The sequence below is a fragment of the Poromitra crassiceps genome (assembly GCF_964638095.1).
Source record: "Poromitra crassiceps genome assembly, chromosome: 26".
NCBI lineage: Eukaryota > Metazoa > Chordata > Actinopteri > Beryciformes > Melamphaidae > Poromitra > Poromitra crassiceps.
Window position 1 is genome coordinate 19,846,052 of NC_139640.1, and position 15,878 is coordinate 19,861,929.

General features: G+C 50.1%; 1 protein-coding gene across 1 annotated transcript in view; it reads left to right on the forward strand.

The window, feature by feature from the left end:
- Window positions 1-12,293: 12,293 nt before the first annotated feature.
- Window positions 12,294-15,878, forward strand: part of LOC310798682 (kin of IRRE-like protein 3) — a gene marked incomplete at both ends in the record, with an annotated part of 236,937 nt that continues 233,352 nt past the window's right edge. Inside the window, one exon of the mRNA XM_083661238.1 lies at window positions 12,294-12,432. Within this exon, the coding sequence (XP_083517364.1) occupies window positions 12,294-12,432 (139 nt within the window). The remainder of the gene's footprint in view (window positions 12,433-15,878) is intronic.

A 15,878-nucleotide genomic window follows, 5' to 3' on the forward strand; every position in this document is an offset into this window, starting at 1 on the left:
CTACTGTAGCAGACTGTTCTGTATGTACTCTTATTGTGAAGTCCGGAAGAGGAAGTGGACTGTTGGTTCATTCTCTCTATCTCTCTCGCCCCTGACCAAGTAAAAGAGTGGCAGCAGCTCCCAACAAAAAGCGGTGTCTGACTCGTTATTCCATCACATAAACAATATATAAAGAAGCCAAAACGCTCGGTTACACTACTGTATATTTCATGCCATTTCTGTTGAGTGCAACTTTGTAATGCAAGGCATTGAGTTAATAATTGTAAATGACTAGCAGGCTGTACTGGGCTAAATGGAAAGTCAATGGATTGGACATTGTTATGTTGCTTGTGATGAAGCGACATTTTGTGGAGTTTCAGTGGACAGACAGACAGACTCATAGAGACAGACAATGAGACAGACAAACAGACAGATAGATAAATAGGGAGCTCACTTCTCACAAGAGAAAAGGTGGAGGAGTGTTAAAATGTGAAACGGAGTTAAGAAAAGGGGATCCCCCCTCATTTTGGTTGGTCCGTGTAGCCTTTGCTAGGAGAGGCACACTATAGTCACAAGCATTTGGGAAGTTAGCTAACTAGCTACATTAGCTGTTGTGTTGTGGCTTGAGTGTGAAGCTCCACAGGCAGGGCGGGGAGCTGTAAAACAATTATATAAACGAGCAAGGGATTGTCAAAACTAATTTAACCATCGATAACAAACATGACTTGGGCGTAACAAGCAAGGCTATCAATTGATATATCAACATCCACCTAGCTATCTATCCCCTAGCTCCGCTCGGCCCGGGCTGTGCCGGGACATTTCCTTCGGCGGCTGGCCGAGCAGGGCATCACGTTCCGCGGCCAAACACAAAAACTCCTCGCGCTGCCCTCCTGGATTTTCCGGAGGGTGGGGGTTCAAGGACAGGACCTAAAACAGAGCGTTTCATACAGAGGCTGAACTGAAGGGGGCAGTGAGAGCCAGTACAAGATAAACTGAGTTTTTTCAACTATGAATGATGCAATAAGTTACTCTACTGGAGGCCAACAATAAAATAATAATACATTATATTAGCAAAATATGGGCCCTTTAAGCACTTTTAAGATGCACATTTTTCCAAAGCACTCTGTTGTATGTTAGTTTTAAATGCAGCCATTATTTTACTTGAAATGAGAAAAGAACATGTATTTATTACTAGTGTAGGCTTAGTTATTTATAATTAATCCAGTTAAATATGAAAACTGTAAATAAACATTGTTGATGTTTATTTTGATTTAACAGTCAGTCATTGACTACATACAGACATTGTAGGTTACTGCAATCATTGAAGTAGCCTAAGTTCAATGGCACTGAATCAAGCAAGCAAGCAAGCTACGACAATGTTCCGGACCTTTGCTTGAGGACATATTCTCTAACTGGACCTCTATGAATTTTAATTGAGTAGCCCTGCCATAGATAATTAATTGCCTTCTCAAACACATATGTCCTGTCTGCACGGCACCTTAGATTGCAGAATATGCTAACACATTTACAAACAACAACAACATGCTTACTTTGTCCAATTTTCCAAAATGGTCTACAAAGCCGACAGATGGACAGCAAATCCACCTTTCAGCCATGACACTGTCTGTCTTCATGTGTGAAGTGATATATATGGGCTTGTTGTTACTTTTATAATAGGGTAATTGATCTGTCTACATGTGGAAATGAGACAGTTAGGTTTTTGGAAGCGGGGGGAGAAAAGAAGAGTCAACTATTGGAAATATTGCATGACATAAATAAATAAACAAATGAACAAATGAACAAATGAATAAATAAATACATAGATAAATAGATAGATAGATAGATAGATAGATAGATAGATAGATAGATAGATAAATAAAATAGTTATATGCCACCAGGTTGGGTCCTGTTCTGGCAGGATCTGGCACAAATTAAGCACTGAAGCTATCTCTTTTCAATTACAATTAGTATACAATCTGTCATGGCAGACACTTATATCCCAAGCGACATATGAAATTTAATACAACACAACCAGGTTCAAGTCAGGAGAGAACAACGAGTGCCATAAGGCTAAGTTCTCATCCAACAGGACATATAGGTGCTATGAGACAATGCATAGAATGATCGTAAACAAGCCCCAGTAGTATTCTTCCAAAATGTGAAAATGTAAGTAACAGATTTAATCTGCACATTTAGAATGGATTTGGCCCTACTGACCCCCCCCCCCCTCCCAGTTGTAAATGAATGTATTTTGAGGGAATGCAATATTTACTGTAGTTAACTGATTGGCTTAGGTAGCTGTCCTGTGTTTGCATTGTTGGTCTTGTCTTCTGATTGACAATGTTTTTTGTTTTGTTTTTGTTTTAGTTTTTTGTTTATGTGGTCTTAAAATCAGATGGATGAGTATCCAATTCTAAGGACTATTTACTTTTTGGAGACTTGTACTCCCCAGTACATCCTTGTTTACCTTGTACTGTAATGTCTCACATTCAAGCATCTCATCCAGTTCTAACTGCTGCTGCTCAGCTCTATACGAGCGTCATAAAGTTAAAGAGGGGTGACTGAGGGGGAGATCAACCTTTGGCAGGGGGCGTATAATAAGGCAGACCTGAATATGAAAACAGGAAGCAAAGGAGAAAAGAGCGGAAACAATTCAATAGGAAAAATTATTTAACAAAATTAAATGAATTCCAAAGGCTTATGATGCCTTGTGGCCCCCGGGCAATTTGCCTGGCCAGCCATATGGACAGTCTACCACTCAACATGCCTCCTAAATGGGGTTAGGATCTGTCGAAAACACACATTTTCTGTCGGTCTCCAGTTTCCAGCTGCAGGCCCAATCTAGCGCTGCAAAACGTTAGGGTTGTGCTACAACCCAGGTTTTACGAGTGAGAACGAGAGCTCTCACTAGTGCCTACTTCGCTGCGTACGCAGCATTATGGAAGACTGTCATTTTTGCTCCAAAAATTACTTTTACATTAAAACCTGACCACGCCCCTTTAGGTGACGTGGTGCCCCCCTGGGCTGACTGCTCGCCCCCGTGACTACGTCACGGCCAGTCACCCCAGGGGCCGCCACTCATTTCTTCCAGCCAGCTGAGATCCGACGCACCCAGAGACGCATCGACGCAGCAAGGCTGGGTAGTGAGAGCTCTCGTTCTCACTCGTAAAACCTGGGTTGTAGCACAACCCTAACGTTTTACTTCGTTTCGAACTCAAGCTCTCACTAGTGCCTCCATTCAACCGACCTTGCTGCCGGGAGCACCCCACAGGGCGACCCGAAAGGCACCGGTGAACCACGGCCATATGGCAACGTTTATGCCTAACCGTCTGACATATTAGAGTGGCAACGATACTACTTCCTTGCCACCGACAGCACCGCGTGCGCAAACTGCGAACCGGATACGTCGAGACTGTAGTACCTGACAAAAGTGTGATGAGAGGACCATGAGGCCGCGGCACACATGTCCTCCACCGACACACCGCGCAACAACGCAGAGGATGTCGCAACACCTCGCGTAGAAAGCGCCTTGATACCCTCCTGGGGAACCTTGCCCACGGCAGAGTATGCCAACGCGATCGCCTCCACTAACCAGTGTGATAAGCGATCCTTGGAAAGGGGTCCGCCCTGGGCCCTTTGCCCAAAGCAAACCAACAGCTGATCTGTAATGCGTAAAGAACGCGTCCTGGCCACATAGGCCGAGAGCACCCTTACGGGGCACAGCATGAGCAAACGTCTCTCCTCGCCCGTCTCTAACTGAACGGCGGGGGACAGAATGCCGATAAGTCTATGACCATAGACCTAAAGCTGACATTAATAATCTCAGGTTGGTACGCCGGGTTAGGTCGCAACGTAACCCTGCGCCTATCATTACCACACAGGCCTGCTGCACCGAGAGGGCAATCAGGTCACCAACTCTCTTTCCTGACGACAAGGCCAGCAGCAGCGCAGTCTTTAAAGACAGAACCCTTAAATCGGCGGAGTCCAAGGGCTCAAACGGATGACCCGTTAGCCCGTCCAGCACCGTAACCAGGTCCGATTTGGGGGAAAAAACGCACCGCGACGGCGGGCGCAGTTTACGCGCTCCCTTCATGAGGCGCAAGACCAAAGGGTACGCCCCCACGGGGCTCCCTTCAATCCCCCTATGGCAAGCAGAATCGCGGCTACGTACACCTTAAACGACTGCGGGGACTGACCCGCGTCAAGCAGGCTCTGAAGGAAACAGAGAACTGGTCGCACACTGCAGTTCACTGGATCCACGCCCTTACTTGCTGCATAGTGCATCCCACATTATCAGGCAAACCCTGGGCTAGCAACTGTTCCGGTTCAGGAGCCAGACCGCTAGCTTCCACCTGCCTGGGGAGGGGTGGAACACCTCCCCCTCCGCCTGGGATAGGAGATCGGCCCGTACCGGCAATGCCCAGGGCGGATCTTGCGCCAGGGAGACCAGGTCCGCAAACCATGTCTGCCTGTGCCAAACAGACTAAAACGAGCCGGAGGCGCTGTTCCCTCACCCTGTCCCACACCTGACGGATCAGGAGGGGTCGGGGGAAACGCATAGAGCCCCTCCCTTGGCCACGCGTGCGCTTTTAGCGCGTCATGACCTAACGGGGGCTGTCCTCCTGGATCGAGAACCACAGTGGGCAGTGTGTCGCGCGCCGCGATGCGAGAGATCGACGCAGGTGCGACCAACCCTGGCCCAAACCTGTTCCATCACCCGAGGGTGGAGGCACCACTCCGTATAACGGGGATTGCCTCGAGACAGCAGGCCGGTCGTAACTCCGCCGTCCCGGCAGATAGACCGCTGACACTGAAAGGAGACGGGGAAACACCCACAGGTGAATCCCCGCTATGGTTCAGCGCCCCCAACCGCACACCGCCCTGTTTGTTCAGGTGGGCGATCGCTGCCCTATTGTCCGAGCGAATCAGCACATGGTGCCCATGTGTGAGCCGCTGGAAGTGTTACCTCCGCAGGCCGGGGGGACTGCGGAGGCAACGTTCTCTTTCGAGTCTGGTCGCACGCGGACTTGTCCGGCAGTGCGGTCCCCAAGAGAGCTCCCAACCAACAATGGGCCCACGGCGCCATTGATGGTGGGCTTGTCCTGAGGCAGAGCCCGGCGAATCGCCTTCAGCTCTAGCACGTTTATGTGGCGAAGCTCCTGAGCCTCCCACCGGCCGTTCGCCGAAAAATGCCCGCAAATCGCACCCCCTCCCCAGAGGGAGGCGTCTGTGCGAATTACCATCCTGAGCGGGACAGGGCCCCACCGAGTACCTCTCGAGAGGTAACGGGGGTCCGCCCATATAGCCAGCGCCTGCCAGGCCTGACCTGTCAGAGGAACCCTGCGATGACGGTCCCCGGCCGAGTCCAGGCGAAGCCTGAGATTACCATATTTGGACCACGAGAGCATGTGTAGCCTCCCTAGCGGGAGCACATGCAGTGCTGAGGCCATCAGGCCCAACATTACTGTGCACTGATGCAATGACACAGAGGGCACAGACCTAACGTCCTTGGCTTGCTGTCCGAACCGTGCGCGCCTGTCGCTCTGGCGAAAGGCTCGCAGGAAGTATAGCTCGAGCCCCAGGAAGGTTGCCGCCTGCGCTGGGACGAGGCAACTCTTCTGCCAGTTCACCAAAAACCCTAAGGTTTGCCGGTGATCGGTCACCACCTTGGTATGTTCCGCGGCACAGACCCTCGAGTCGGCCGCTAAGAGAACGTCGTTGAGATATAGGAAGGCGCGGAGGGGAGCCACGGCTGCCTCCACGCACACCGTGAGGGTTCGCGGGCTCAAAGACATGCCGAATGGCAAGCCACAGAACTCGTAAGCCTTCCCCCGGAAAGGAGAACCTCAGGTATTTCCTGTGTCTCCTGACCATGTGGACATGGAAGACCGCACCTTCCAGATCCCTGGAAGTAAGAAATCCCCCTGTCTCAACTTGAACAGGCGGGGAAGAGAGCATTCGGGATGGGACTTCCTCAGCGCCTTGTTGAGCCGCCGAAGGTCCGATTTTGGACGCATGGAGCCGTCCATGGCCTCCTCCTCCACGGCCAGATCGGGGGTCCCGTCGAATGTGGGTGGGCAAACTGTAGCGCGTATCCCCTGTGGAGGGTGCGCCGTAATGGGGACGGGGGAACATAGATGCTCCCAGGCATCGAGCCTGTTGGACAAGATGGTCTCTTGTGGCCAACGGAGCGGAACCCGTTCCACCACTCGGATCATACTCTCTCCCTCAATGTCCCCAAAGGAGACAGTGCACGGTCATCAAAAGCAGAGAGCATATGAACTGAATCAAGTCTCTCTGCCCGCTTCGGGCTCAGAAGAGTATCACCGTCTCATCATCGTGGATAGCGAGAATGAACATTTTAGAAACACATTTCTCAAGTTAGAAACTATAGAAATGATCCCTGAAATATAGTCATGAGCATATTGCTGGGCCCCGGGACCTTTCGATCCGGTGCCCTGATGGGGGGGCGGGACGTGAGAGGCTACGCCCCCCCGCCGCATGGACAGTTCCGTAGAAGCTGTGCATGCTGGGGGAGAACTTCTTACGCAAGCTCCGCCTACTGACGCGCTGTTGTATCGAAGTAACCCCCCCCCCCCCCTGCCGTGCGCCTTTCGCAGGCTGGGGGGACTGCGGAGGTAACGTTCTCTCTCGAGACGCACGTGGACTTGTCCGACAGTGCGGCCCCCAGGCGAGCTCCCGACCAGCAATGAGCTGTTGGCGCCATTGATGGTGGGCTGTCCTAGGAGCCTCTAGCCGAGGCCAGGCCGTAGCCATGGACCAAGGCGAGCCTTGATGCTGGGTATGAGACCCTGGGCGAGCTCCCGACCGAACTCAGGCCTTGGGCACCGAGGACGGTGGGTCTAAAGCTACAAGCCGCAGGCTGGAACTAAGCCCAGCCTTGGTGGGCCAACCGGTGGGCTTGACCTGGGCGCCGCCAACCGAGGCCAGGCCGTGGCCCTGGACCAAGGTGCGCCGTACCCCCAGCCAGGCTCCCTGCACTTGCAGGGGGCACCCCAACAAGGGAGTGCGACCCATGGAGAGCTCCCAACCACCCCGGGCCTTGGGCACCAAGGGCGGTGGGCTTGTCCTTAGAGCTACAAGCCAAAGGCTGGCACTGAGCCCAGACCTTGGCGAGCTGTAAGCCCTGATGGACACGTAGCGCCAGCAAGGAGCAGTATGTCTATTGTAGCGGAGGTATCTCGCGCCCAATGTACTTACTAGCACACAGATACTAACTACACGGGTGCACGCCAGCTATCTGCAAAATGCTATCGTTCTGTGCTAAACAGTACTAATATTGCTATCTGCACCTATGCAAGGCAGGCTAGCTTTAACACTTCTTTGAGAGCGGCCTTGGCCAGCTCTCAAGAGCTTAGCTGCGGACCAGACCGAGGGTTCAAGGCGCCTGTGCAGCGTGCTCGTGCCCAAGGCCGAACACGCACTTAACGTGCCGATTCAAACTCGGCCAAGTAGTTTTACACACGGCCCATCCCCTCCCTGACCTTCCCTGCTCAGTAGCAAGAGGAAGCAGGAAGCTAACCACTAATAGCAAGCTCCCGCAGGGCGCACCCTATTAGCGGGAGTACCGCTTAAGCAAGCTAGCAAAAAGCACATGCTAAACAGTAAGCAACCCGGAGGCTAGCGAACGTGCGCGTGCAATGGTAACGTAAGCGGCAATAGCCCATCCCGAAGGGGGGGTACCAATACCCACAACCTGTTAACCCGAGAGAACAGACGTGGAAGCCACTAGCTAAGCTAGCATAAGCACTGAGAGACAAGCGTGCGCTAACACAAGCCTGCGCACAGGCCGGTGCAGCGCGTCTCTACCCTGAGTAACACAGGGAAGCAAGCGTGGCCGCGAGCATTAGGCCAGCGGCCCGCGAAGCTAGTCAATCTCAGAAGAAACTCCTCAGAGGGAGTTGCAATCTAGTAGATGCTAATTGCACGAGGCAAGCAAACACTTAGCAGACAAGCAAGCTGGCTAAGATGGCGTAAGTACTGAGAGAAGCGGCCCACACAAGGTGCGGGGCGAGCTCACCTAGCTAGCGAATCGCCCAGCTAAAATTTCAGACGCCAGTAAAAGCTACACTACATTCATGTAGGTCCCAGCAACGCCTGTTCAAATTGTGCCGGTCGTAATCGGCCAGCGTAGCCTCACAGCTAATACAGCACCTAGCTGTTCCCCCCTCTCTGTGTCTAACAGGAAAACGGGGTTAACGTGCAAGCTAAGCCTGCACCATAAGAGCTGGAGTACTACACATCGCTAGATACTGGCTGCACGGGGGCAAGCTAGCTAACTAGCTAATTCACTGAAGAGCATTACTACTCTCGCTTAAGGCGCGCCCTACAAGAGGTAGCTGGCGCGAATACTTAGCACACAGACACTAACTGCACGTGTGCAAGTTAGCTATCTGTGCTACAAGGTAGTCCAAGCTAGCTGCACTGAGCAAACTAGCTAACTATCTAACGCGCGTGCTCTAAAGCCGGCGTTCCTAAAGTACCTAGCAACAGAAGCAACCGCAAGAATGCATCTAGCTATCTGTGACAACTGTGCTATTTAGCCTGTTGTTCTAGTGCTAACGGTACAAGCTATTCTGCATGTATGCAAACCTAGCTAGAGTTATGAGTGCAGCCCTGAGTCATGCGCTCGAGCCTAACAACGTTAACCCAGCCGGGGAAACGTCAATACATGCACTGTACGGCGACAGTAATACATGCACAGCACTGCGCAGCGGCAGTATTATAAAACAACAGTTAGCAAGAAGATACTCTTAGCTTGGATGACTTGATCCGATGCCGCTGGTGAAGAGAACAGGAACGGGTCCCCGAATCCTGATTTATCTCGTCCACGCGAACCTCTCGAAGGTGGGCAAATGAACCGAAGCGAGTCTATTTGTCCAAGCTATGAAGAGCACTGACTTTAGAGCTAACTGCGGAGCTTAAGAAAACGACGTCCTCCTGCTGGCTGGAAGAAGCGAAGAGTGGCGGCCCCTGGGGTGACTGGCCGTGACGTAGTCACAGGGGCGAGCAGTCAGCCCAGGGGGGCACCACGTCACCTAAAGGGGCGTGGTCAGGTTTTAATGTAAAAGTAATTTTTGGAGCAAAAATGACAGTCTTCCATAATGCTGCGTACGCAGCGAAGTAGGCACTAGTGAGAGCTTGAGTTCGAAACGAAGTAAAACACTGCTGTTTCCCCATGTGCTGTTTCCCATGTGCTGTTTCCCCATGTGCCTACAAATGAAGTGTTGAGTTATGTGTCTTTTCAGGGGAGGGGATCTCACCAGAGGCCTCCTGATAAAGCCCTGCCACAATGCAAAAATATCACAATTAAATTATTGTGATTCTTAGGGCCCTGTCTTTGTACGGCGCTATCGTTTGCGCTGCAGTTTGCGCCCCTCTTATTGCTATCTTCCCTGTGTCTTAAGCTATCCTCTGCCTCCACCATCCAGTTCTGCGCTGGGATCTAAGCGCAGACACAGGTGTAGGCGTGGCCCAGGCGTGTCCGTGGGCCTCTAGCCTATCATCTCCCTCCCGCAAGTGTCCTTTTGCGCTCTGGCGAAGATACCGTCACTACTTTATGGTCCGAGCGTAAACAGAGGTTTGGGCATTCCCCGTGCCAAAATAGGCGTTCCAGCGCAATGTGTTCGAAAAAATTGCATTGAGTGCTCTCATTTTTAACGCCACCAAATAGCTGTTCTTAGCGCAAAAAAACCCTCTATGCCAGGCGTATGCCTGAGCGCAGACAGTATTCTCTGCGCAGTGCAGGAAATCCTCGCTTGGATAGGCTCATTACGCACGGCTCGCGCGCGGACACACTTCCCTCCTCAGAATGCCACGTTGATTTTCAACTAACCTACACTGCAGAAAAAAACACACCTTGATTTAAAAATGAGAATTCGTTTGTCATGGTTTTGTGCCAAGAAGTGATTTGCGTTTTGAATTGGATTACCAGGGGAACGAGGATCTGGCGGGGCAGGAGTCTGTGTGTAGCGCGGGGACGGGTGCTTTTAAGTGTTCGGCTAGTGTGCCGGGTCCTGGAGGGGGGGTCGGTGCACAGGGTGGGTAGAGGCACTGAGGCAGGGGCGGCTGTAGCTCAGGAGGTAGAGCGGGTTGTCCACTAATCGCTTTGGATAAAAGAGGTCGGTGGTTCAATTCCCGCCTCCTCCAGTCTGCATGTCGAAGTGTCCTTGGGCAAGATACTGAACCCCAAATTGCTCCTGATGGTGTGCCGGTAGCCTGCCGCCATCGGTGTGTGAATGGGTGAATGTACCTACTGATTGTAAAGCGCTTTGGATAAAAGCGCTATATAAAATGCAGGCCAGGCCATTTAGTAACCTCTCTTCCATTGCACCATGCAACAATAGCTTAACCCGAGTGGACAATTCTGGTATAGGCTATCTCACACATCCCTACCCTATTAAAGAAACAAATATTTTTAAATGTGTATGTTATAGCCTATATGAGTGAAACGACTAATTAATAGGCTACTAATTACAAACGCATCAATTTTCATTACATTCCGAACTGGTTCATCCTCCAATTCTCTCCCTCTCTCGTTCTCTCCCCTCTCTCTCTCTCTCTGACTCTCTCCCTCTCTCTTTTCTCTCTCTCTCTCTCCCTCTGCTTGCACTGAGCAAGAAAGAAGCTGCTGTCACAGACGCGATGGCGGTGAGATGACGTGAAGCGCAGCGGGCCGACACGCCCACAATTAGGGCTTTGCGCGGCAGTATTCCAGCGCAAAACGGGCGCTCACGCAAAATTACCGCCGTTGCGAAGATAGGGCCCTTAAGGTGCTCTTATACTCGAGCAAAGCTCCGTGGGGGTGGGGCCCCGCGAGTCTCCGTAGTCACCGTGCAGACCAATACTACTTCTCTAACCATTTGTTGCCCTGCACAGCTCAAAAAATATTTTTTTCTCATAAGTGACACAATTTATGCTTTTACTCTGAAGGCAGAACAACCCAACTTCCTGTTTTAGGTGGCACTGCGCCTAACTTCCTGGCTGTTGCTTGCTAACGTAGTCAGTTGACACGGGTACAGACCAGACCGGGTGAGTCTGAAAACATAACATTGGTGCTACGTTAAGCTACTCGGTGGCCCCACATGTTTTGTTGTTATGTGTCCAAGGCAACATTTCACCGTCGGGTGATGTGTGAATGTGTTTGTGAAACGTGTGCGCGTGTGTGTGTGTTGTGGCTCTCGTTATCTTGGGCAGCCCGCAACACGCTGCTCGCATTCCTGTGCTTTTTCAGAGTTGTTGAAATAAGTTTGTCTTTAGTAGCCACTAGCCACAGCCTTCAGAAAGACTTTACAGGGGCGACAAGGGATGAGGAAGCTCACTTGTGATTGCCATGATGATGCCTGTCTGTGTCAGGCGTTCTACTAACGTTAAACGTTAAATGAAACGAAAGGGGGGGGGGGGGGGGGGGGGGGGGGTCCGCGGACCATTGACGTTCCGAACCACGTTCCGAACCGTGGGGGCTGATCCGTACGGGTCACGGATTATCCGTGATCCGTGCCAGCCCTAGTGTGTGTGTGTGTGTGTGTGTGTGTGTGTATATGTATATATATTAGGGATGTTCGATATTGGCTTTTGTACCGATATCCGATAATGTCCAACTCTTTCAGGTAACAAGTTACATAATGTAGCTTAATATAGCTGAAGAGTTTAATATATAATATGCATGTTGTGTTAAAGTTGTAAGTGTTATTGGGTCAGTGGTGGCCCAACGGTTAGAGAAGCGAGCTTGTGACCAGAAGGTCGTCGGTTCAATCCCCGGGACCGGCAGGATAAATCTGGGTGGGGAAAGCGAAAAGGCAGCGCTTGCCCCTCCCTCATTACCACCACTGAGGTGCCCTTGAGCAAGGCCCTTAACCCCAACCGCTCCAGTGGAGCTGCTCAGTGGCCAACAGATCAGACTGTGGTTGTACTGGTCAGCTTCCAGATATGAATGTGTGCGTGAATGTGAACAGGGCACTCCTGAAAAAGAGAGCATTGCTCTCAGTGAGACTCCCCCTGTATAATAAAATATATATATATATATATCGGCATGAATACCGATATTTTCCGATATGAATTTTTTATGCTAATATCGGCCGATAATATCGGTAGGCCGATAACGTCGGACATCCCTAATATATATATACTTACTTATTTATTTATTTAATGGCTACAACCTTTTCTTAATCAGATTCTACAAGAGCCTACTGTACCTGATATGCTTGGTGTTCGTTTTTCTCCTGATGATGTTGAATACTGTATGACTTGAGCTAATCACTCCATTGTTTTTGGCTCTTCCAGGGAGCAGCACCATGTTCACCCAGCAGCCCACGGACTTGGTGGTGGTGGCGGGCCAGCCGGTCACCCTGCCCTGCTCCATCCCCGGGTACCACGGCATGGTGCTGTGGCTCCGGGACGGCATGGCCCTGGGGGTCAACAGGGACGTGTCAGGTAATGTCTCACTCATCTGGCTCGTCTGACTGACTGACTTGCTGCATGTGCATGATTGTTGGTCTGTCCTGCATGCTTTGTAGCAACTGATGAAAACATTCTAATACACAAGTCAAATATGTAATATAACCTGTCAGTGTAATAAACTGCCATTGCACCAACTGATTCAAGATTCAAGATTCAAGATTCAAGATTTTTATTGTCACTCCATGGTACAAGTACCACGTGTGAAATTCTTGTGCAGTGGACTCCGTTTACGACATAGTACAAATAGGCAACAAGCAATAAGTAATAGGCAATAAGAAATAGGCATCAATAAGCAATAAGACAGCAATAAGGCAATAAGAAATAGGCATCTATAAGCAATAAGACAAGTCGGTGGCTTATACGACAGTGGCATATTCATTGCACATAGGTGCACATGTCATGTGCATACGTTAGACGTGTTCAGACATTCCAAATTCGACGTTTTATACATACATGTGCAAATAGCATGTACCTTATTAAACATACACTTAAATTTACAATTAAACGTTAGGCACCTTATTAAACATACACTTAAATTTACAATTAAACGTTAGGCATCCGTAATAGTAGCAGCTGCAGTACGGTACGGTACGACTACTGCACTATTTGTGCATATTTAGGAGTCTCGTGGCCTGCGGGAAGAAACTGTTCCTCAAGCGATTTGTGCGTGTTTTTGGAACCCTGTATCTCCTCCCTGAGGGTAGCAGGGAGAACAGGCTGTTGTGGGGATGGTTTGTGTCTTTGATGATCTTCAGGGACCTCCTGAGGCACCGCTGGTTGTACAGTTCGTGCAGTTCTGGCAGTTCACCTCCTGTTACGTGCTGGGCCGCGCGCCTCACCCTGGTGAGGCGCGCCTCACCAGGGTCGCGCCTATGACTGGTCGTAACTCCTACGTCAGTCTTAGTTAAGACCAAGGCCGGATTAACCATAGGGCAACCGGGGCAGGTGCCCCGGGGCCCTCGGGGTGAAGGGGCCCTCCAATTTTTTTTTTTTTTTTTTTTTTTTTTTTTGTCGGGCTCATGTTGGGCTCCACAGAACTATGACACAAATCTAAGACCAATCAGGACAAAATAAAATGTGTTTCCAAGAAGATTAAGTCTGATGATTTAGTCTCATTGGATGCCTGGGCAAGTGGTGACCAGGGGCGCAGGAAGTGGGGGTGCTTGTGGTGCTGCGGCACCCTCTGCTGTTTTGTATTGGAAATGTAATGTCAATTATTTTTTCATCATTGTAAAGCCACAGCACAGTGAAGAGGATATTAATGTGAAGATTAGCCTCTTCCTTTTGCTCTCAGAGTGCATCAGATTCATGCATTTTACTTTAAAATGTACAAAATTTCTTTGTCCAGGGGGGGCACAGCCCCCATTCAGACTAATATCTTTATCCTGCTGGTGCTACCTCTTTGCAAAGCCTAGAATCGCCTATGAGTGAGTGAGAAACTGAATCTCAGAAACGGAATAATAACATAACAGTATAATACTATGTTAATTTAAAATTAGATATTCCTCTAAATATGGCGAAAAAACATCCAAACATCCGGACGATGGGTAGGGGGGCCCCTGGGGGTGTTAATCTGGCTCTGGTTAAGACCTAACCTGATGCTGCCAGATGGACGGTATAGCTCCACATAGGTTTCACTAAACCAGTCGATCTGGGAATGAAGTCACCAGACCCGCTGACGGAGGCGGGCACTTTGTCCAAGCTACTTGGCAGGTGATTGGATGACCCATCTGTCTATCACCGCTGGTGGGTGTTAACTTCAACCAATCAGATCGCCGAAGGTGCCTGTGTGGATGATCTCCGTGGTATTCATTGATTGAGTCCTCGCGGTCGTAAAGTCACCTTCGAAGCATTTAGTTAGATTATAACGAACTAGTTGTGTGGCTTAGCCTTCCCAAATGTTGAGGGTCGTTTTTTAGAATTTAATACATAGAATTGGGAACGTTACATTCAATTTCATTCAGACTGCCTGTCACTTCCGCGGCGGCAGCCATGTTGAGAGTGAAAAGAACTACAAAGACCATGTACCCACTACTTGCCCAGACGAGCCAGAGCCCGCCTACGGCTGCCGCTGATTCGTCGAGCCGGCATGGCTCGACCAATCATCTTAACTGCCTGTGCGGGTCCACAGGCAGTGCACCAACAGGGCTTACGTCTGGTCTTAACTACGCCGGTCGTAGCAATGCGCGTCCATGTGAATTGCAGGGGAATGCCCCCTGATTGGCCCAAAACTTTGCCTTGCGACCTGCTTGGAGCGTTACTGTGCCACTACGCTCTAACACCTAGGCGGTTAGTTACTTTTCCATCAGTGTGCTGAAACTCCACAAAGTCTCTGGTGGTGGCGCTCTAAAGAAGGCATCCCTCCTCGAATAGCAGAGCCTTGTTACAAGTTAAGGTGGTTGGACCCAGGAGCAGACACGGAAACAGATCTCGCAAAAAAAAGAATGTTTATTTTCAAGATAATTCCACTGGAGTGAACGGCAGGCAGACAGGCAGCATCAGAGAGAGAAATCCCAACTCAGCTCACAGCTGGCGATGAGGTTCGGTGCTGGAGCACGACCTGAACACAGGAGAATGACAGTCAAAACAGGTCCACAGGGAAAACACGAAAAACACGAGAGAAACTATTCTAAGGTCAAGCGTAGCTACCAATGTAGAATAATCTGAGGAAGAGTGAGTGAAGAGCCAGGGTCTTTATACAGGTGTCTGGTGATGAGTGGAGTGATTGCCAGCCGTGCTGCGAGGTCCAGGTACTTAGGAGAGATTGCTGCCAGCCGTGCCACTGTGCAGAAACACTCAGGGGAGGGGGAACACAGAGGAAGAGACACAAACAAAACACACACCCCACTGTCTCCTGACAAGCCTGGCCTATTGGTCTTTTAGAATCTTAAGTGTCACAGCTTATAACTGCCCCAGACCCCCTATCTGTAGCAACAAAGCACAATGCAGAAAGTCATCAACAGCTGTATCGCTGAATTACCGCTGAAACCCCGTCCTGACACTATGTATACCTGACACTGCTATGTATACCTGCCACTATGGGGGTGTGTGTCCCCCATGTCCCCAGTGCCCACCAGTAGCTTAACTACGAAAATAGTGTCTTGCAAGATGGACTGAAAAGTCCACTGTTTATCTCCCTTTCTGCAGCAGCATGTTGAAGAAACACCCGTTCTGATCATTAGAGAGCAAGATGATCGCCTGTATTTACATAGGCTACGTTACATATCAACACTGTATTTACGTAGGCTACGTTACATAATTTTGCGTGAATGAGAGGAATATTGCACTTGTACTGATGTCCAGCATGACTGGTGACCGATGGAAATGTTTGTTTACTGCGTCGCATGTAATTAACGAGGAGATCCAGCAACTTTATTTTAAGGGGGCACCGTGGCCAGTCCAAAAATGACAAACTGGCC